This window comes from Tachyglossus aculeatus, chromosome 2 (assembly GCF_015852505.1).
Source record: "Tachyglossus aculeatus isolate mTacAcu1 chromosome 2, mTacAcu1.pri, whole genome shotgun sequence".
In the NCBI taxonomy this organism is placed as follows: domain Eukaryota; kingdom Metazoa; phylum Chordata; class Mammalia; order Monotremata; family Tachyglossidae; genus Tachyglossus; species Tachyglossus aculeatus.
The window spans coordinates 36185245-36207030 of record NC_052067.1 but is presented as its reverse complement, the minus strand read 5'-3'; the positions used below and the strand labels follow the sequence as shown (position 1 = coordinate 36207030).

General features: G+C 42.6%; 1 protein-coding gene across 1 annotated transcript in view; it reads right to left on the bottom strand.

Annotated features, from left to right (window-relative positions):
• Positions 1–21786, bottom strand: part of TMEM108 (transmembrane protein 108) — a 236145-nt gene that overhangs the window by 126272 nt on the left and 88087 nt on the right. The window contains exon 2 of the mRNA XM_038740873.1: positions 11332–11417. Within this exon, the coding sequence (XP_038596801.1) occupies positions 11332–11371 (40 nt within the window). The 5' untranslated portion in view covers positions 11372–11417. The remainder of the gene's footprint in view (positions 1–11331; positions 11418–21786) is intronic.

Sequence of the window (21786 nt, the reverse complement as noted above, 5' to 3'; positions counted from 1 at the left end):
CCAGTAAAGTGATGTGGAGATGCTGCTGTGGAAAAAATAGAAGAAACTCCAATACATTTGAGAATTATATAGCTCTAGGAGTGATCTAGCTTTGTAGTTTCAAAAAACTTCATAGAGGAAGACAGAAGGAATTCAACGTTGAGGGTGTTGGGGAACTGAAGCACGTGAAGAGCAGCAAGACAATAAATGGGGAGGTAAACACGCACTATTGAAAGAAGATATGAAAGCCCCTCCCAGACTAGAGCACTGTTCATCTTTTGATTCCTAGGGGCTTCCAAAATTCCCTGCCAACAGGTAACAGGAATTACCACTTACTGGCTGGTAAAGAAGCTATTCACGCTTGGCTGAAGCTTCTCAGTGCAGGGAGTCATCAATAGTAAGTCACAACCACACTCCTCTGTTACCGAATAAACTGTAAGCTCTTTTAGAGCAAGGGATCATGTCTATTTGATTCTCTAAGCACTTAGAACAGTATCTGCATACAGTAAGCACTCAATAAACAGCATCGATAGACTGATGTCTCACAGACGCTCTTGCCCTCCTTCAGCAGTTGAAGATTTCACCATGACATGCACACATTTCTGCCTTGAAGTGTGTGTTTTTTCAGATATCTGGGAGACACAGTGAAGCCCTTCCCTTCCCACTGGATCCCATGGCGAATATTCTGAGACCCCTCTCCCACCATTAGTTTGCCACTTATACAGATATCTTGAACAACTATTTGCCCACGATATGAAATCATGTTTCGGTACTGACAGTCATATCACTTCTCTTCCTCTCCACAAAAAAGAAGTCATTAACCTATTAGTAAAGCAGCTAGCCAACATCTCCAGGTGTTTTTATTTTTGGTTTTGTTTGCCTTGGGTAGAACTATGTTTTCCTCTGCTTTCTCTAAAAACCCATTCTAGGCTCACAGGAAATGTTTCACATAAATATAATTACACATATAATAGCGGTTGGCTTATACTAAGTACAACCCCAGCAGCACTTTGAAACTATATATATTGCATGTGAAAATCTTACTGGAAAACCAAAGTGAGCAGAATGACTTTGGATTTTTCCACAGACTGTAATGCAACTTCCTAGAGCAAAAGTGTTACTTTCTCAGCAAGTTTTTCCAACCAATGTCTTTTGCTGCAGAAACAGAATGACCTCATTTGCCTAGATAACATTCAAAAAACTTTACGAACGCAAAACATTTCCCCTAAACTTTTGATTTGCCAAGGCATTTTTTTTTTTGGAGTAAGAAGAAATGCCCTAGTTCAATCAATTACTTAAAAAACTCCCTAAACCAATCAGAGTAGCAGTGTGGCCTAGGGGGAAGAACAGAGGGCCGGGAGTCTGGAGACGTGGGTCCTAATTCTCGTTCTGCCACTTGCCTGTGGGTAACCTTGGGCAAATCACTTAACTTCTGCATCTCAGTTTCTCCAACTGGAGAATGAGGATTAAATACCTATTCTCTCTCAGACTGTGAACTCCATGTGGGATGGTGATTGTGTCTGACCCGATTGTACTGTACTTACCCTAACATTTCACATATTGTAAGCACTTAACATCAAAATTACTACAACCACTAATGGCTCAAATCACTAGCAGAGTCCTGGTGTGCCCACTGACCCTCCTCCTTCTTCCTCTCCCCAAATCCTTTGTGTCATGACATCAGTGCAACAGCCACTTGAAGCACTTAAGTATAGCCCACCCTCATTATCCTATATTTAATTATCTATTATTATCTATTATTATTATTATTATCTGCTAATTCATTCTGTCCCTCATGTTATCTATCTAAAAGAAGCAGCGTGGATCAGTGGAAAGATCCTGGGCTTTGGAGTTGGAGATGATGGGTTCAAATCCCAGCTCCACCAACTGTCAACTGTGTGACTTTGGGCAAGTCACTTCACTTCTCTGGGCCTCAGTGACCTCATCTGGAAAATGGGGATTAAGACTGTGAGCCCCCCGTGGGACAACCTGATCACCTTGTAACCTCCCCAGAACTTAGAACAGTGCTTTGCACATAGTAAGCGCTTAATAAATGCCATCATTACTATTATAATTATTATCCATCATTTCTGAGCTCCTACTATGTGCTAAATACCTACGTGCTTGGGAGTCTTCAGGAGAATGCAATAGAGAGCCTCCACCACCATATTCTTGTTCTTCCTCCAATTCCCTCTCTTCCTATATCACTTTGTTCCCCATGAGACTGTAAACTCCTCGAGGGCAGGGAGAATGGGTTTTGCTTCTGGTGTACTCTCCCAAGAGCTTAGTACAGTGTGTTAAATTTAATAGGTGCTCAATAAATAAAACCAATATTAACCAAGTGACTGAAGTGGTTACTCACTGCCACTTTATTAACCGGCCTTTTTAATAATAATGATGGCATTTATTAAGTGCTTACTATGTGCAAAGCATTGTTCTAAGCGCTGGGGAGGTTACCAGGTGATCAGGTTGTCCCATGGGGGGCTCAGAGTCTTAGTCCCTATTTTACAGATGAGGTAACTGAGGCCCAGAGAAGTTGACTTGCCCAAAATCACACAGCTGTGTTGCCAACTTGTACTTCCCAAGCGCTTAGTACAGTGCTCTGCACACAGTTAGCGCTCAATAAATACGATTGAATGAATGAATGACAATTGGCAGAGCCAGATTTGAACCCATGACCTCTGACTCCAAAGCCCGGGCTCTTTCCACTGAGCCACGCTGCTTCTTGTGTAGATCACCTGTATGTACCTCCCTCCTGCTCAGTCTCATCCTGTGAGATGGCACCAAAGGGAATTCTACCTTGAAAGGAAATTTTTTATGGTATTTGTTCATTCATTCATTCATTCATTCAATTGTAGTTATTGAGCACTTACTGTGTGCACAGCACTTGGCTAAATGCTTACTATGTGTCAGGCACTGTACTAAGCGCTGAAGTAGAAACAGTCCATGGACACAGTCCATGTCCCACATGAGGCTTGCAGTCTTAATCCCCATTTTTACAGATGAGGTACCTAAGGCACAGAGAAGTTAAGTGGCTTGCCCAAGGTCACACAGCAGACAAGGAGTGGAGCTGGAATTACAGCCCAAAGCTTTCTGATGTCCAGGTCCGTGCCCTATCCATTAGGCCACTGGCACCCCCCCTGCTCCCAATTTTTTGGCACAGATCCATGCTATCTGGAAGAGGAGGGTGAAATGACCTGCCCATCCAGGAATCTAAAGTCCTCTTCGTAAAAGGGACGCGTCATTTTTTGGAGTGTTTCACTCTAAAGGCAAAAGACCGATTCTGAGTTGACCTTCCATACCTTGAGGGGGTTAAAAGAAAATTGTAATCAATTAATCAATCATATGTATTAAAAACTTACGTGCAGAGCACTGGCTCTGGCCCTTCCACACCACTTTTTTCTAATACTCAGGGAAGAAAAAAAGGCCACCTTCCCTCTCTTTAATGCCTGATGATGCCTAGGAAACCTATTAGTTTCTAAATAGCAGATAAGGAAAGTGGAAAGGAGAGAGGGAAAAGAAAGGAGAATAAGAGGTAAAGAGAGGAGAGAAGGAAAAGTGAAGAAAGCAAAGGAAGGGGATGGGAAAGGGGAAATGGAGAAGGGAAGAGGAAGAGAGAAGGAGAGGGTGAGAAGGTTAAGTGGAGGAGGAGAAACGAAAAGGAAAGAGAAGCAGAAAAGCGTTGAAGAGCCTTCTCCTTGCTTTATGAAAAATACCTAAAATCATGTTTGGTCAGAATACAGTCCTCTATTGTTAGGTAATATCAAATCAATGTTCATTAATCCCTCCTCATAATATTCCTGCCATTACCTACCTCATAAGAGTGTTAAGGCAAACTTCTGTCAAAGAGAGGTAATGCTTTCCCAGCTGATGGAGCACAATGGGAAACTCAAGAAAGAGTCTGTTGTGATGTCTAGACTAGTCACTGACTGGGACTGCACCTTCCTCAAGGATGGCTATTGCTTTTTTTTTAAAAATAAATTCTACACATTTCTCAACAACCCTAATGCTCTCTGACTTGATAATCCACCTAAAATTGGGGGGATTTGCTCCAAACACTGTATCTTTTGTCACAACATCTGTGTCCCCCATATAGACTTAAGGGCAGGACACCTTAAGCCTGCTGAGAGCTCACCTCCTTCAGGAGGCCTTCCCAGACTGAGTCCCTTTTTTTCCTCTCCCCCGCCCCATCCCTCCCGCCCTACCTCCTTCCCCTCCCCACAGCACCCGTATATATATTTGTACAGATTTTGTACTCTATTTATTCTACTTGTACATATTTACTGTTCTATTTATTTTGTCAATGATGTGCACCTAGCTTTACTTCTATTTATTCTGATGACTTGACAACTGACCACATGTTTTGTTTTGTTGTCTGTCTCCCCCGTCTAGACTGTGAGCCCGTTGGTGGGTAGGGACCATCTCTATATGTTGCCATTTGTACTTCCCAAGCGCTTAGTACAGTGCTCTGCACACAGTAAGCGCTCAATAAATACGATTGAATGAATGAATGCCGACCAACTCTGTTATACTGTACTCTCCCAAGCACTTAGTACAGTGCTGACTGTGTGCAGTGCTTAATAAATACAATTGATTGACTGATCATAGATTACCCTAGAAGGATGGAATTAGATTCGGGCCATGCCAATGATTTTCTTTTTGTGAGATGTATCCCTAGACTCCTGCTGTTCCAATTGCCTGTTGCCAGCCTAAATGGATTCTGGATATCATCCCCAAGACCTTCTGGGTCGGTAGTCTTGAGTTACAGATTTCCACTAAAGGGAATGGGTTACGGATGGGTTTCTAGAGCAGGTTCAAGAATGTGGTAAGGGGCAACTTAGTTCCAAAAACATTCATTCAATCATTCAATTGTATTTATTGAGCGCTTCCTGTGTGCAGAGCACTGTACTAATCAGCGCTATGTTTGCTTGGCTCAAGCAGAACATCGCTTCCTGCACACTTTACTTCAAAAACCATTTCTGGCCCTGGAAAAGATGGCCTTCACCACTCCGTATGAATGGAGGTAAGCTTATCTTTTTTAAGCGCTTGTTATGTGCCAGGTACTGTACTAAATACTGGGGTAGATACAAACTACTACTACTACTAATCATAATAATAATGATGTTATTTGTAATACAATGTGCATTGTACAATGTGCCAAGCACTGTTCTAAGTGCTGGGGGGATTCAGGGTGATCAGGTTTTCCCACATGGGGTTCACAGTCTTAATCCCCATTTTGCAGATGAGGTAACTGAAGCACAGAGAAATGAGGTGACTTGTCCAAGGTCACACAGCAGACATTGCAGAGCTGGGATTAAAACCTAGGTTCTTCTGATTCCCAAGCCCATTCTCTATCCACTAGGCCACACTGTCTCCTGTTGGGAAGAATTGTCCGATTACTTTGATCTCCTCACATCTCTACTCCCAACTACACCAGTGAGAGAAATAGCACATGACAGGAAGACCCAAGGGTCACGACTGATGTCCCTGGATGTTATTAGGTATGTGTTTTCATCAGGACCTCCCCTCCCTCAGCCCCACTGCACTCATGTACATTTCTGTAATCTATTGATGTTACTGTCTGTCTCACTCTCTAGACAATAAGCTCGTGGTGGGCAAGGAATGTGCCTATCAACTCTATTACACTACTCTCCCAAGTGCTTAATACAGTGCTCTGAACACAGTAACCACTCAGTAAATATGTCCGATTGACTGACTGGGACCTCAGTGAAGGCTGAGGAGTTCTAGAATTCAGGATTATAGGACAAGATGAGTAAAGAGAGTAAGAACTTCTGAGTCATTTTAGGATAAGGGCTGGGGAAACAAGGAGGAAAATGAACTCCTTTGAGAAGAAATTGAAGTCTGGGTGTTTTCAGTCTAAAACACTTACCACCATGTATATTCATGAAGAAAGATCTTAAATGAATACCAGAATGAGATAACTAAGGCTTCTAGCCTCAGGTTTAAATATGAATGTACTGATAGAAGCTTTTCTTTCAAGAAGAACTGAGACTTGGGTAAATATTGAATTAACCAGGGAAACATTTCAAAGTCTTTTAATAGTTCCTTTCTTTCAATTCCTGATGTCTGTTTCCTGCCACTGATAGTCAAAGCGCAAGAGGGAATAGCGCTTGGGACAGCCTGGGGACATCACACTTGGAAGGATAAAGACAACCTACAGTTGAGCCTAGGAGCTTTAAGGTCTGCCCATTACCGGTTTCCAGAAAAGCACTGGCAAACATAAGCCACCACCATGGCCCTCAGCCCGGAGATCACAATTTTTTTCCCCATCAACTTCCTATTTTTCTTCTTTTGTTCTGGGCACTAATTCCTCCATGAGAATTCATCAACATTTGAATGTGCATTTTATATGCTGCTCAATGGATGTATTTCAGGGAAAGCACTAATGATTAAATGATCACATAAATACGTCTGGGAGATGAGAATGAAAGAAGGTGCCTGCATGGGAGTTTGCAGGTTTGTTGGTGGAAAGGAACAGCCTTTCCACATAAATGGGTGTTTGAAAGAAATGGTAGAAGACTAAGAGTCATGTTTTGCCTTATTTGGAATTCACAACTGCCACCTGGCTAGCAATTCTGAGCATTTCCGTAATCCAGGAAACAGTCTATTCCCAAACTATATTTTTCCCTAAAAATAACTTCCATCTAATATTCAGTACAGAATTTATAGCTTTAATTCTATTTGGTCTGACAATTTTGACACCTGCCTACATTCATTCATTCAATCGTATTTATTGAGCGCTTACTGTGTGCAGAGCACTGTACTAAGCGCTTGGGAAGTACAAGTCGGCAACATATAGAGACAGTCCCTACCCAACAGTGGGCTCACAGTCTAGAAGGGGGAGACAGGGAATAAAACCAAACATATTAACAAAATAAAATAAACAGAATAAATATGTACAAATAAAATAGAGTAATAAATGCGTACAAACATATATACATGTTTTGTTTTGTTGGCTGTCTCCCCCTTCTAGACTGTAAGCCCGTGGTTGGGTAGGGACCGTCTCTATATGTTGCTGACTTGTACTTTCCAAGCGCTTAGTACAGTGCTGTGCACACAGTAAGCGCTCAATAAATACAAATGAATGAATGAATCCACTGGATGCAAAGCACTAGACGAAGCACTTGAGAAAGTATAACCCAAAGTGATTCATTCTTCTAGACTGTGAGCCCACTGCTGGGTAGGGACTGTCTCTATATGTTGCCAACTTGTACTTCCCAAGCGCTTAGTACAGTGCTCTGCACACAGTAAGCGCTCAATAAATATGATTGATTGATTGATTGTTGGGTAGGGACCGTCTCTATATGTTGCCAACTTGTACTTCCCAAGTGCTTAGTACAGTGCAGCTCTGCACACAGTAAGCGCTCAATAAATATGATTGAATGAATGAATTCCCTACCCACAGGCAGCTTACACTCTATCGGGGGAGACAGACATAAAATATTCACAATTAAAGAATTTAAAATAAATAATTGAATGCACAACTGAGTATAAATACCTGCCGAAGATGCATGTGAATAGATACCTAAGGGCTAGAAATGACTGGTGATTTTATACAGCTTAGTGTGGTGGGAGTCAGCAGCCAGGCTTGGTGGAGGAGAGATTTTTAGGATGGCTCTGACATGCGGAGAGCTCAGATCTGACCAATTTGTGAAGGGAGGGAGTTCAAGTCTAAGGGAACAGCTTGAGCAAAAGGATAGAAGCAAGAGAGTTGATAATGAAGTGCAGAAAGAGAGAGACAGAGAGAGAGACAGACAGACACAGAGTCAGGGGGGTGAGGGTGAGGCGATAATGATGGGAGTGAAACAGGGTTGGAAACAAAGCCAGATAATAATAATAATAATATTAATAACAATAATAATAATAAAGGCATTTATTAAGCACTTACTACGTGCAAAGCACAGCTCTAAGTGCTGGAATAATGGCATTTATTAAGTGCTTACTATTTGCAAAGCACTGTTCTAAGCGCTGGGGAGGTTACAAGGTGATCAGGTTGTCCCACGGGGAGCCCACAGTCTTAATCCCCATTTTCCAGATGAGGTAACTGAGACCCAGAGAAGTGAAGTGACTTGCCCAGAGTCACACAGCTGACAGTTGGCAGACCTGGGATTTGAACCCATGACCTCTGACTCCAAAGCCCGGGCTCTTTCCACTGAGCCACGCTGCTTCCAGGAGTAGTTGAACACACTGCTGACCCTGAATATTTAACTCCTTGAATAAAGATAAAGCATTAAAGATCTGCTAAACTACTGTGAGGTCCAGTAAAACAAATCACTGTTATAATTACAGGAATAAAATATTAAGGCAATGTCCCATCAAAATGCACTGGGCTGATTTCTTATTTACACACCACTTCCCTGAGGTTGTTGGGCTTCCCTTCAGCACTGCTTACCTCCCCAATTTAATCTTAAAAAAAAAACAAACTCCTGCTGGAAATAGTAGACACTTTGATGAGTTGACAAGAGCAATCATCAACTTGGTTACTGATCAGTTGGACAAAGGCAGTCTGTTGCCCAAACACACCCTTGACGTTGCCTCTTCAGCTCCAGGGTAGGAGGCATAAGAGCCAATTCTTACAGCAGGGTTACACCAAAGCCACTTTGTATAGGAACACAGAGCCTCTGGCACATTTAAATATAGTCGCTACTTGAATAATCACAAAGAAAACATCCCTGCTGTCTTTCAAAATATTTTTGGTCTCATTAACTCGATTTAAAAATCACCAACGCCTGTTGCACAGGGGGCGATAAGGATGTGAAATAGATCAAAGATTTCTTGGAATAATGTGATTTGCGATAGCAAGAGGGAACGAATCAAATTCCCTCTAGCACATCAGACTTTAGGGGACACGTCATTTGACAAAGACATAGGAATAATATGTTTGTATCCTGGAGTGAATTGTGCCTCCTCAATGGAAAACTGAGGCAGCGACTCTTCAGTTTATAAGTTTTTTTTTTCCATTAAAGCCGTCAGCTTTGGGAAAACATCACATTCCAGTACTGCACATGAGATCTGAATCCATAAGAGAGTCCATTTGCTGGGTCCCTTCCCCTGGGTTGGGAATACATGGTGGCCATGATCTGTGTTTGAGGGATGAGAATTTAGCTGCTTGATTGAGCCCATTAAAGAGGCAGCCAGAATGCAGGGCTCCAAACTGAGGCCTAATAGCTCAACTCGAAGGGCTGAATAGGGATTGGCAGTCTAATCTCTTTTAATTCTATTTTCTCACTAATATTTAATATAAATTTAGTGCTTGTGACAGGAGCCAGCTGCCCAACTCTGGAAAGCCACTTATTACTTTTATCCTGTGGCTCAGTGGAAAGAGCCCGCGCTTGGGAGTCAGAGGTCATGGGTTCTAATCCCGGCTCTGCCACATGTCTGCTGTGTGACCTTGGGCAAGTCACTTCACTTCTCTGAGCCTCAGTTTCCTCATCTGTAAAATGGGATTAAGACTGTGAGCTCCCCCGTGGGACAACCTGATCACCTTGTAACCTCCCCAGTGCTTAGAACAGTGCTTTGCACATAGTAAGCACTTAACAAATGCTATTATTATTATTATTATTCCCCAGCATGACCCCTTCAGTTTGCCGTAAGGAGTTAGATGCTAACACCACAATAGTCTCAATTTTTGTCTGTCTATATTCCAAACTGACGATTGGCTCTGGCCTTAAATCACTCAGGAATGCAAACTCCATTCATAGGTACCACGGCTTAGCAGGTAGGTAATCAACAGCCCAAAAGACCATCTTGGCCCAGGTGATACATGTGCAGTAGAATCTTGGATGTGGAACTGAGATAATAATAATTATGGTATCTGTTAAGGGCTTAATATGTGCCGAGCGCTGGGGTAGATACATAGTAATCAGGTTGTCCCACATGGGGTTCACCATCTTAATCCCCATTTTACAGATGAGGGAACTGAGGCCCAGAGAAGTGAAGTGACTTGCCCAAAGTCACACAGCTGACAAGTGGCGAAGCTGGGATTAGAACCCATGACCTCTGACTCTCAAGCACGGGCTCTTTCCACTGAGCCACATGGTTTCTGGAAGCTCTTTTTTTATATCCCACAAATCAAGAGTAATTGGTTCATTATCCTTGCCCGCTTAGCTTTTTTACTGCACAGAGACCTCATAATTTCTCTCTCACTTAGTAAAAACAGTAGAATGCCAATCAAAAGTCAGTTGCTCAAAAAAGCCTTATTCTAAACCTTTTTTTTGGATCAAACCAAACTACTTCTGGCTCTGCCGCTAACCTCCTCAATGGGCCTTGTTCTCGCCTGTCCCACCGTTGACCCCCGGCCCACGTCCTCCCCCTGGCCCGGAATGCCCTCCCTCCGCACATCCACCAAACTAGCTCTCTTCCTCCCTTCAAAGCCCTACTGAGAGCTCACCTCCTCCAGGAGGCCTTCCCACACTGAGCCCCCTCCTTCCTCTCCCACTCCTCCCCCTCTCCATCCCCCCCAATTTACCTCCTTCCCCTCCCCACAGCACCTGTATATATGTCTGTACATATTTATTACTCCATTTATTTATTTTACTTGTACATATTTATTCTATTCATTTTATTTTGTTACTATGTTCTGTTTTGTTGTCTGTCTCCCCCTTTTAGACTGTGAGCCCGCTGTTGGGTAGGGACCGTCTCTCTATGTTGCCAACTTGTACTTCCCAAGCGCTTAGTACAGTGGTCTGCACACAGGAAGCGCTCAATAAATACGATTGAATGAATGAATGAATGATAAAAAAAGTTCAGATAGCAGAAAATAATAAAGAGGGAGCCTGCTAGAATCAATCAATCAGTCAATCAATCAATTGTATTTACTGAGCGCTTACTGTGTGCAGAGCATTGTACTAAGCGCTTGGGAAGTACAAGTTGGCAACATATAGAGACAGTCCCTACCCAACAGTGGGCTCACAGTCTAGAAGGGGAAGCTAGAAGCTAATTATGTTCTGTTACACAAAACACTCTTAGAAATCCCAGTCCCAGGAAGTTCAATTGGGTCTCAAGGGACCATTTAAAGAAAATGGCCCTCAGGAGGGGCAAGCCAGCAGGAGGGGGAAAGTCCTCAGGAGGGGAATGCCCCATGGCATTTATGCCCCTCTTGCTCTACATAGCCTCCTCTTCGTTACACTTTTTTCTTGTGTGTTTTTCTTCGGCCAGTGCTGCCAGCTGGGCAGTGAGGCACTTGGAAATGGGGGAAGGATTACAGAGGAAGTCATCAGAATGCCCCAGTCGTTAGTTAAGCCATCGGAGTATCTGAATTTATGATGCTCTTTCATTCATGGTCTCAGAAATAATGTACATTAGGAAAAAGGAAGTGGAATATCGACTTACTAAACAGTTGGCAATAGAGGGCCTGTAAACTTCTCTTCATGGTATCATCTGGTCCTGCTTGTCCTCCAGTTTATTCATGATTCTGTCTGAGAAATACAGGAAAGAAAAAAATGTTTAAGGTTCATTAAGAGAAAGGAGCCACACAATCCAATTCAATCATCCAGGAACAGGTCAATTAAAGTTCTTTTCAGTTAGAATACTCATTTTTAAATGCTCCAAATCTACAATGAACTCTATGAGAAAAAACAGGAATGGGTAATTTTTTTTTTTTGAAGGGGCACCAACTTAAGTTCTTGCACCAAATTCCCAAATGTTGCACTTCTTTGGGAAAATTCACAACAGAACGTGAACACAGAAACTAGCTTCTAAATTTTTTGACATTTGTATCTTTGAAATTTTAGGCACCTTAGATAATAACCTTCAACAACAAAAAAAATTTCCTACTTTCCTCGCCCCCTTCTTCTCACCTCACCACCATCCATAATTGTTTCCAGTTTTGGACAAAACCAGAAGTTGGAGTCACTCAAAAATTATTTTAACATTAGATAAACATTGGCTCTTTAAGCAATCACACTCATTTCTTAGAACCCCAAGGCCTGAAGTAAATTACATCAATGCAAAATAACAACAACAAAGCCCCAGCAACATCTGGATCGTAACCAAGACTTTGGTAGAAATTAATCAATCATATTTATTGAGCACCTTGTGTGGGCACAGCACTGTACTAAGCGCTTGAGAGAACACAATATAACAGAGTTGGTAGATACATTCCCTGCTCCTTCAAAATCAAAGACCACCACATAGATTTACTTAGGAAAAGTGGGGACAGAAATTGATAGGGCTCAGGACTGGTTTAAGGCTAGGAATAGTGACAGTGAAAGGGAGAAGGTAAGGCTCAGAAAATAGCAGTCCACTTTTCATTACATTGGTACTTTCTGATTTCAGGTCATTCGTTCATTCAATCGTATTTCTTGAGGACTTACTGTGTGCAACCTATATTTATTGATCAGGGAGGTGACCGAAAGATCCTTGAGAGGGAATGTGTCTACGATGTCTGTTGCATTCTGCTAAGCACTTAGTACAGTGCTCTCCACACCGTAAGTGCTCAATAAATATCACTGATTGACATTTCTTTGGCACTGGTGGATAACGAAAGGGATAGAAAAATCTTTGCAGGCTCGTGGACTCTTGGATCTGTTAGTAAACTTGTTTCAAATTTAGTTTATTTGCATTCTGGTCATTGATTCAGCTTATTACTCAGGGATGGATAGTCCAGGTGGAAAAAAAATCAATAACCAGGTATTTATTTTAATGAGCTAGGAGGCAAATTTCATATCTTTTGGGAAAATTATCAGAAAGTGTGTGATGGAAAGGTGACATCAGGTTTCAAGTCAAACTGAAGGTCTCATAGTTGTACTTTGTCCATCTTTCTAGATCACAATGTGGATTCATTCATTGAATCATGTTTATTGAGCGCTTACTGTGTGCAGAGCACAGTGCTAAGCGCTTAGGGAAGTACAAGTTGGCAACATATAGAGACGGTCTCTACCCAACAGCGGGCTCACAGTCTAGAAGGGGGAGACAGACAACAAAACAAAACATATAAACCAAATAAAATCAATAGAATAAATATGTACAAGTAAAATAGAGTAATAAATATGTACAAACATATATACATATATACAGGTGCCGCGGGGAGGGGAAGGAGTTAAGGCGGTAGAGAGGGGGAGGAGGGGGAGAGGAAGGAGGGGGCTCAGTCTGGGAAGGCCTCCTGGAGGAGGTGAGCTCTCAGTAGGGCTTTGAAGGGAGAAAGAGAGCTAGCTTGGCGGATGCGCGGAGGGAGGGCATTCCGGGCCAGGGGGAGGACGTGGCCCGGGGGTCGACAGCGGGACAGGCGAGAAACGGATGGGGATGGATGGGGAACATATCTACCAACTCTGCCCGGTGTAGGCAGGGATTGTCTCTATTTCTGAGTTGTACTGTCCAATTGAATTGTACATCAGAGCATGGAACTAAGTGCTCTGCACACAGTAAGCACTCAATAAATGCGAATGAACTGTTACACTGAGCTCTCACAAGTGCTTAGTACAGCGCTCTGCACCCAATAAGCGCTCAATAATACACGTGACTGATTGGACCCACCACCACAAGGGCCACCTCTAACTCCTTGAGCATTTATTCCATCATCATCACTTGTGGCCTCTACTCAGCATGTGACAAGACAGGGGCACAAGCAACAAAGGCAGAGTGCTGGCACTGAACCTATTAGCACTACTTTACAGGGTGGGGTGCGTGAAGAGAATGGATGGAAGCTGTGTGGCGAACTAAAATGGGACAACAGACGGCAAGAGGAACCTCCTCTAGAGCTAACCTTGAACTCGCCTGTCTCACTGACCACTGGCCCCCGTCCTACCTCTGTTCTGGAAGGCTCTCCCCCTCCTCAAATCGGACAAACAATTACTCTGCCCGCCTTCAAGGCCTTACTGAAGGCCCATCTCCTCCAAGAAGCCTTCCCAGGCTAAGCGCCACTTTACCTCATCTCCCACTCCCTTCAGCTTCGTCCTAACTTGCTCACTTCTCTCTTCTCTCCTCCCAGTTCCACAGCACTTATGTATGTATCTATAATTTTACGTAACGTAATGTAATTTTATTTACATCGATGTCTGTCTCCCCCCTCTCTAGACTTTAAGCTCACTGTGGGCAGGGAATGTCACTGTTTATTGTATTGTACTGGCACATGGTAAGCGCTCAATAAATATGACTGAATGAATGAAGGAAGAAATGTTTAGGGATACTGTAAAGTGCAGCCTTGGGTGGAAAGCAGGAAGCTGAGACAACTGAGGCAGGCAGCCTAGCTTGGAGTGACACTCCAAGATAGAAACAAGTGGCTTTTTTAAGCAAAAGCTGTGACAGGGTCATAAGATAGAAGCAAAAAAACCTAGTGCCAGCAGGCATGGAAAGCATATTAGCACAAACTCTGTGTCTACATGATATGATTTAGGCTGCGATTCTCGCATTACTTTCTTGCTTTACTTTCTTCAGCCCCATTATATCCATACATAATCGCCACTACCAAGGGCCTTTGTTTGAATGTGTTGGGCAATGAAATTCTAGCTAATTTGAGTAATTTTTTTATGGTATTTGTTAAGCACTTTATGTGAATTACACACTGGGGCAGATACAAGATAATCGGGTTGGACACAGTTCCTATCCCACCTAAGGCTCACAGTCTTAATCCCCATTTTACAGATGAGGTAACTGAGGTGCAGAAAAGGTTTCCTAACCCTAACTAATGACCTGCCCAAGGTCATACGCCAGACTAGTGGTGGGGCCAGGATGAGAAGCCAGGTTCTCTAACTTGCAGGGCCTTAAATTTCTACTAGAAAACACTGCTTCTGGGTATGCCTTAAATAAAGAAGTGTAGTGCACAATAAAACCAAATGACTGAGGAAAAAAATTAGAAAGTAAGGGAAATACGGACCAGCCTTTCTAGCGGGAAGCAGATGTGTGTGTTTGCTAATTACCAGCACAGAAGAAGCCATTCATTTCGAGTGAGTCGCACGGAATTGGGCCAACCGCTTAAGTGAAGCAAACCTCACATAACCCCCTTTATCTATTAAACTGAATGAATACTTCCCATACTCAGAAGGAAAACACTTTGCAACCTAATTGGACTGTACGTTTCAATTAGGCGGGCACACTTGGCAGTGAAAGGTGAAATTCCGATTTCAGTGTTTTGGTCATGTAAATTGATTTGAGATTACTAGTTGATCTGTAGTCTGCCACAGGAAAATGGATGAAAAGCAGACCCTCACCTTACCACCCCAACTCAGTCGGATGAATGGATGACAAAGAAAGGACTGCGACATGGACTAAGAGAATTTGGAACAGTTTCTTCCAAAACATAGGGTTCATCAGGAGATTTTGGAAAGAACATTTTCTCTGGCACTCCCTGACACTCTACCGTAAGTAGCATGGTCACACATGGGGCCACAATGGGAACGGGCACAAGAACAAGTCTGGCAAATCAGACTCCTGCTCCTCTGCTTGTCCAAACTCTTTAAACTCAAACTGGCATGACACTAAGACCGCGAATGTGGAGAGTATTTTTATTTTCTCAAAGCTCTTTTACATTACTTACCTCACTTTGTCCTCACAACAGCCCAGTGAGGTTGGGAGAGGAAGGTATTTTACAGGAAGGCCTTTTACAGATGGGGAAACCAAGGACCAGAGAGGTTATGTATCTGGCCTGATTAACTTGCATCCACCCCAGCACTTAGAACAGTGCTCGACACAAAGTAAGTGCCTAACAAATGCATTTTTTACAAAAAGGTGACGAGGTCCCACATCAGGCTACAGCCCAGGTCTTCTGCTTCCCAATCCCATGCTCTTTCCACCAGTGGACTGGGAATACGGAAACAAGTCAGGATACTTCAGCTCTGTACCATGAGAGCTTCAGAAAGTCATTTAACTCCTCTAAACCTCAGTTTTTCCATCAATTAAATGGGAGCATTACTACCTCTCAGAAGGACAGTGAAAGAAAAAATGAGGGGATACATTTGAAAACGCTCCAGGGACAGGCCTAATATAAGAGTATACTCCTGCTCAGTTGGTCATTGGCTCCGAGGACCCATTGCGTCTTGAAAATTCTGCCAGATGCTAGGGAGAATTTTAAGGAAAAAGAGATGGTTCCTTCCTTTAGTGTATTTTTCCTGTCCCTATTTCCAGGATGCTGGCCATGGGGAGAGTAAGGTGAACAGCAGTGGGAGTACGCAGGGTGGGTTTGGACTGCCCTGTTCAATTACGACAGCAATATTAGGGCAGCCTGCATCCAAACGATTGAGAGGTTTCTACTGGAGACTGTATAAATCAGACAGTCTGGAGCCAGCAGTTTTGATTGTTTTAAGATTTGAGCGATTGTTACGCCAGACTCTAGCTTAGGAAAGGCATTCTCCTGAAATTGTTAAGCCCACACTTCGGGAACTCTCTTGCTCTGGTTTAGGCAGTGTCCACTCGGGTCCACTCAAAAAGGTCCAGCTGATAAAAAAATCCTGTGGGAGAGCCTTTCAGGGGCAGAGGCAAATAAATGATCCAACGCTTCTGTCTGTGGAGAAAACTACCATCACTAGAAGACAGGAAGCAGGGTCAAATTTGCTTCAGTTTTCTTTTGAAACAGCAGAATCTCCCCAAGATCTGTGAGGATTTCACAGATCTAGTTTCCCCCTCCCCGTCAACATAGCTTTGCCCTGCCCTCTCTAAAATTCCCACTTCTAGTTGATGTCAAACTGTTAAAGGAAGCTGAATGATTCACAACAAAGCAGTATTTTTTTTTTAAAAAAAAAGGACACAAGAGACAGAGATATGAGTGCTGAATCTGCCAATTAATGTGAATTTCCTCTGGGTGACAGAGATAAAAATCCCACATGCTTCTGACTACCCGCTGGACTTATTTGCATTTTTTTGCTACTAATGGCATGTTGGTTTCCCTTACTGTTTAAGACAGTCAACGGCTACATAAAAGATGGTGAAACAGATGCTTGTTATACCACTCTACCAATACAGAATGGTTTCTTATGACATTTAAACGTATTAAGATCATTTACTCCACTCTAAAGGATAGAAAGGAATCTGCATAAGGTCAATACTTTTTTCTGAAATCCTTCCCTTTTTTTAATGCTGCTAAAGCTGTATATAATCAGTTAAAGGACTAAGCTCTTCTGAAGAAGGTTTAAATATTAGAGGAGCAGCTTCTATCATTTTGAGTGCATTACTTATGAAAAAGATTATTTCCTGCACACCACAACCTCATTACACTTAAAGTGGAAAAAAAAAATCTTGAGAAGTTGGACTCGGGAGCCTAGATGATGGATTACTTTTTTTGTAGACGATGTTTCATGTAGACTTGTATACTGAAAAAGGTATCCTTCCAGTGAAATGGGAACTAAGGACCATTAAAACGAGTCAAACGCCATCATGTTGTTTAAATTTGGAATCAACACTTGGATCAATTGCAAGCCCATTGAAAATGCAAAGCATTGCAGCATTTGGAACTGCTTTACCTCCTAGATATTCCCGAATTTTAATCTTCCAATTCACCCTTTCATTTGAGTTATTTTAAAGAGCTCCAATAGTTTCTTCAATCACCAGGACTGTGCAGAGTCCATTTTAACTTGTGTTTCAGGTTTCGTTTTAAAAGAAGGTAATGGTTTCTTCTCAGAAGTCAAGGCTCCCGAGGGAGCCATCCATCAGTAGTTTCTATGGAGCATCTACTGTGAGCTGGGCACTGCACTAAAACAGTACAATAGCATTAGTAGATACTATCCTTGCCCTCCAAAGCTTACAATCTAGCAGGGGAGCCAGACATTAAAATAATTTACCGATAGGAGAAAGAAGGAAAATTAGGCAATAGGTTATATAAGTTGGTATATAGAAGCAGCGTGGCTCAGTGGAAAGAGCCCGGGCTTTGGAGTCGGAGGTCATGGGTTCTCATCCCGGCTCTGCCACTTGTCAACTGTGTGACTTTGGGCAAGTCACTTAATTCTCTGAGCCTCAGTGACCTCATCTGTAAAATGGGGATGAAGACTGTGAGCCCCCCGTGGGACAACCTGATCCACACCGGTGCTTAGAACAGTGATTTGCACATAGTAAGTGCTTAACAAATGCCATCATTATTATTATTATTATTGGTACATACAAATTACTATAGATGCAGTTGTGTAGTTGCTGGAAAAATGCTCAGATTGTGTGTGTATGGGGGGAGAGGCAGTGTGATCAGGGGCAAAGTCACTTTGGGAGGGGTTTGAAGAGGGACAGTGCTACAATCTGGTAGAATACAGTGCTCTGCACACAGTAAGTGCTCAATAAATACGATTGAATGAATGAATGAAAGGGGAGGATCAATCTATCCATGGTAATGTGTGCAAAGCACTGTACTAAGCAGTTGGGAGGAGCCAATACAATAGAGTTGGTAGACGCTTTTCCGGCCCACAAGGACCTCACAGTCTGGAGGGGGAAGAAAGACATTAAAATAATTACAAACAGGTACATATGTGTTGAGTGGCTGAGAGGGTGGTGAATATCATACGGTCACAGGACACAGATCCAAACCCACAGGCGATGCAGAAGGGAGAAAGGGCAGATAGATGTTTTTCCGATGCGAAAAGATGCTAGACAGAAATGAAATCAAATGTCTGACTCCTGTCCCCTTTCCCCTTCTATTTTTGGAGAGTGAGCCCCTTGAGGGCCAGGGACCACGTCTAGTTCCTACCTCTGTGTCCCTTCGCAGCGTTTAGTGGAATGCAGCAACCATTCGATAAATGGTATTGCTTCTACTATTATTACTATTATTATTAAACCTTTATGCTCTTTGATTTGGTCTTTGGAAAAGCAAAGCATCAAATGATTATCTGAAATTAATACATCAAAAATTTCGGCTATTTCTTAGCCTAGAAAGATATTTGTGGGAAATAGTTAAAGCATACCACTTTGAGTTATTATTATTATTATTATTACTATATTACTAGGTTATTATTATTTAAACCTTATTATTTAATAATAATTTTTTACTATTTAATAATTATTTATTATTATTTAAACCTTTATGCTCTTTGATTTGGTCTATGGAAAAGCAAAGCATCGAATGATTATCTGAAATTAATAAATCAAAAATTTCAGACATTTCTTAGCCCAGAAAGATATTTGTGGGAAATAGTTAAGGCATGCCACTTTGAGTGAATTTCCAAAATGTTCCCATTACCTCCTCAACACTCTATTACTCATTTCTTGTCTCTCTCCTGCTTCTCAGTTGTCGCTCAAGATGCTCAGCGTGGCCTGGTGGAAAGAGCATGGGCCTCGGAGTCTGAGGTCTTGGGTTGCAATCCCACCTCTGCCACTTTTCTGCTGTGAGACATTCATTCATTCAATCGCATTTATTGAGCGCTTACTGTGTGCAGAGCACTGTACTAAGCGCTTGGGAAGTACAAGTCAGCAACATATAGAGACGGTCCCTGCCCAACAACGGGCTCACAGTTTAGAAGGGGGAGACAGACAACAAAACAAAACATGTAGACATTGGGCAAGTTACTTAACATTTCTGTGCCTCAGTTACCCCATCTGAAAATAGGGATTAAATCCTACATCCTCCTACTTAGAATGTGAGCCCTATGTGGGACAGGGACTGTGTCCAACCTGATTATTTTTAATCTACCCCAGTGCTTAGTACACTGCTCGATCCATAAGTGCTTAACAAGTACCATTAAAATAACAATAATATTGATGGCATTTGTTAAGCACTTACTATTCTTTCATTCATTCAATTGTATTTATTGAGCACTTAGTTTGTGCAGAGCACTGTACTAAGCGCTTGGGAAGTACAAGTTGGCAACATACAGAGACAGTCCCTACCCAACAGCAGGTTCACTCTAGAAGGGGGAGACAGACAACAAAACAAAACATATTAACAAAATAAAATAAATAAAATAAATATGTACAAGTAAAATAGAGTAATAAATCTGTACAAACATATATACATATATACAGGTGCTGTGGGGAGGGGAAGGAGGTAAGGCAGGAGGGATGGGGAGGGGGAGGAGGGGGAGAGGAAGGAGAGGGCTCAGTCTAAATAGTGCCAAGCGCTATTCTAAGCACTGGGGTAGATACAAAGTAATCAGGTTGTCCCACGTGGGGTTTACAGTCTTAATCCCCATTTTACAGATGAGGCAACTGAGGTACAGAGAAGTTAAGTGACTTGCCCAAAGTCACACAGCTGATAGGTGGTATAGCCAGGATTAGAACCCATGACTTCTGACTCCCAAACCCGGGCTCTTTCCACTAAGCCAGGCTGCTTAATCAAAACTGAAGCATATGCACAAAAGAGGAGGATACCAAAATACACCACTTCTTCAAAGCCCGGACCCATCTACACAGCAAGTCATGCAATATGAATAAACTCTGCCCTTGGCCAGCAAATGGGGTTCATTCATTCATTCATTCATTCATTCATTCATTCAATCGTATTTATTGAGCACTTACTGTGTGTAGAGCACTGTACTAAGCACTTGGGAAGTCCAAATTGGCAACATATAGAGACGGTCCCTACCCAACAGCGGGCTCACAGTCTAGAAGGGGGAGACAGAGAACAAAACAAAACATATTAACAAAATAAAATAAATAGAATAAATATGTACAAGGAAAATAAATAAATAAATAGGGTTTTCATATGGCAGCAGATGTGATGAGCACTGGGAGGTTTCTGGAACACCATTTACTGCTCTGTAGTACCTGAAGTGCAATTCACTGGGGTAAAAAGGCTCAATATTAGCGTCAACAGAACTTACTGAGCGTCAGCTGAGTTTAGAGCATTATTCTAGGCTCTGGGGGAATCTACTTAAAGAAGTGTGTGATCCTTGCCCTTGAGAAACTTTCAGCCTAATGAGAAATGGTAGGCAATACTGGATAGATATGCAAATTCTAAGTATATTGAGAAGCCCGGGTCAGGCATGGGAGTCAGAGGACGTGGGTTCTAATCCCTGCTCCACCACTTGTCTGCAGCGTGACCTTGGGCAAGCCACTTAACTTCTCTGTGCCTTCTGTAAAATGGGGATTAAGACTGTGAGCCCCATGTGGGACAAACTGATTACCTTGTATCTTCCCCAGAGCTTAAACAGTGCTTGGCATATAGTAAGCACTTACACGCTATAATTATTGTTATTATTACTTGGTCAGGGTGCCTACCATCCTGTTACCACCCATCCCACTATAACTCTGGCCATTATAGCTTGGAGCCCCACATCCATAGGTGAATCAATCAACTGCATTTACTGAATGTTGACTATGTAGAGAACACTGTACTCTCTTGGGAGAGTACAATATAACATAGTTGGTAGAGATGTCCCCAGCCCGCAGTGAGTTTTACAGTCTAGAGAAGGAGACAGACATTGATATAAATGAATGATAGAGATTTTCAAAAGTGTCATGGAGCTGAGGGAGGAGTCAATAAAGGAAACAAATCCAAGTGCAAGGGTGACTCAGAAGGGAGTGGGAGAAGAAGGAATGAGGGCTTAGGAAGGCCTCTTGGAGAAGATGCTTCTCTTAGAGAAGCAGCGTGGCTCAGTGGAAAGAGCCCGGGCTTTGGAGTTAGAGGTCATGGGTTCAAATCCCGGCTCCCCACCTGTCAGCTGTGTGACTTTGGGCAAGTCACTTAACTTCTCTGGGCCTCAGTGACTTCATCTGTAAAATGAGGATTAAGACTGTGAGCCCCCAGTGGGTTACAACCTCCCCAGCTCTTAGAACAGTACTTTGCACATCGTAAGCGCTTAATAAATGCCATTATTATAGAGAATCAGTGTGGCTCAGGGGAAAGAGCACGGGCTTTGTAGTCAGAGGTCATGGGTTCAAATCCCGGCTCTGCCAACTGTCAGCTGTGTGACTTTGGGCAAGTCACTTCACTTCTCTGGG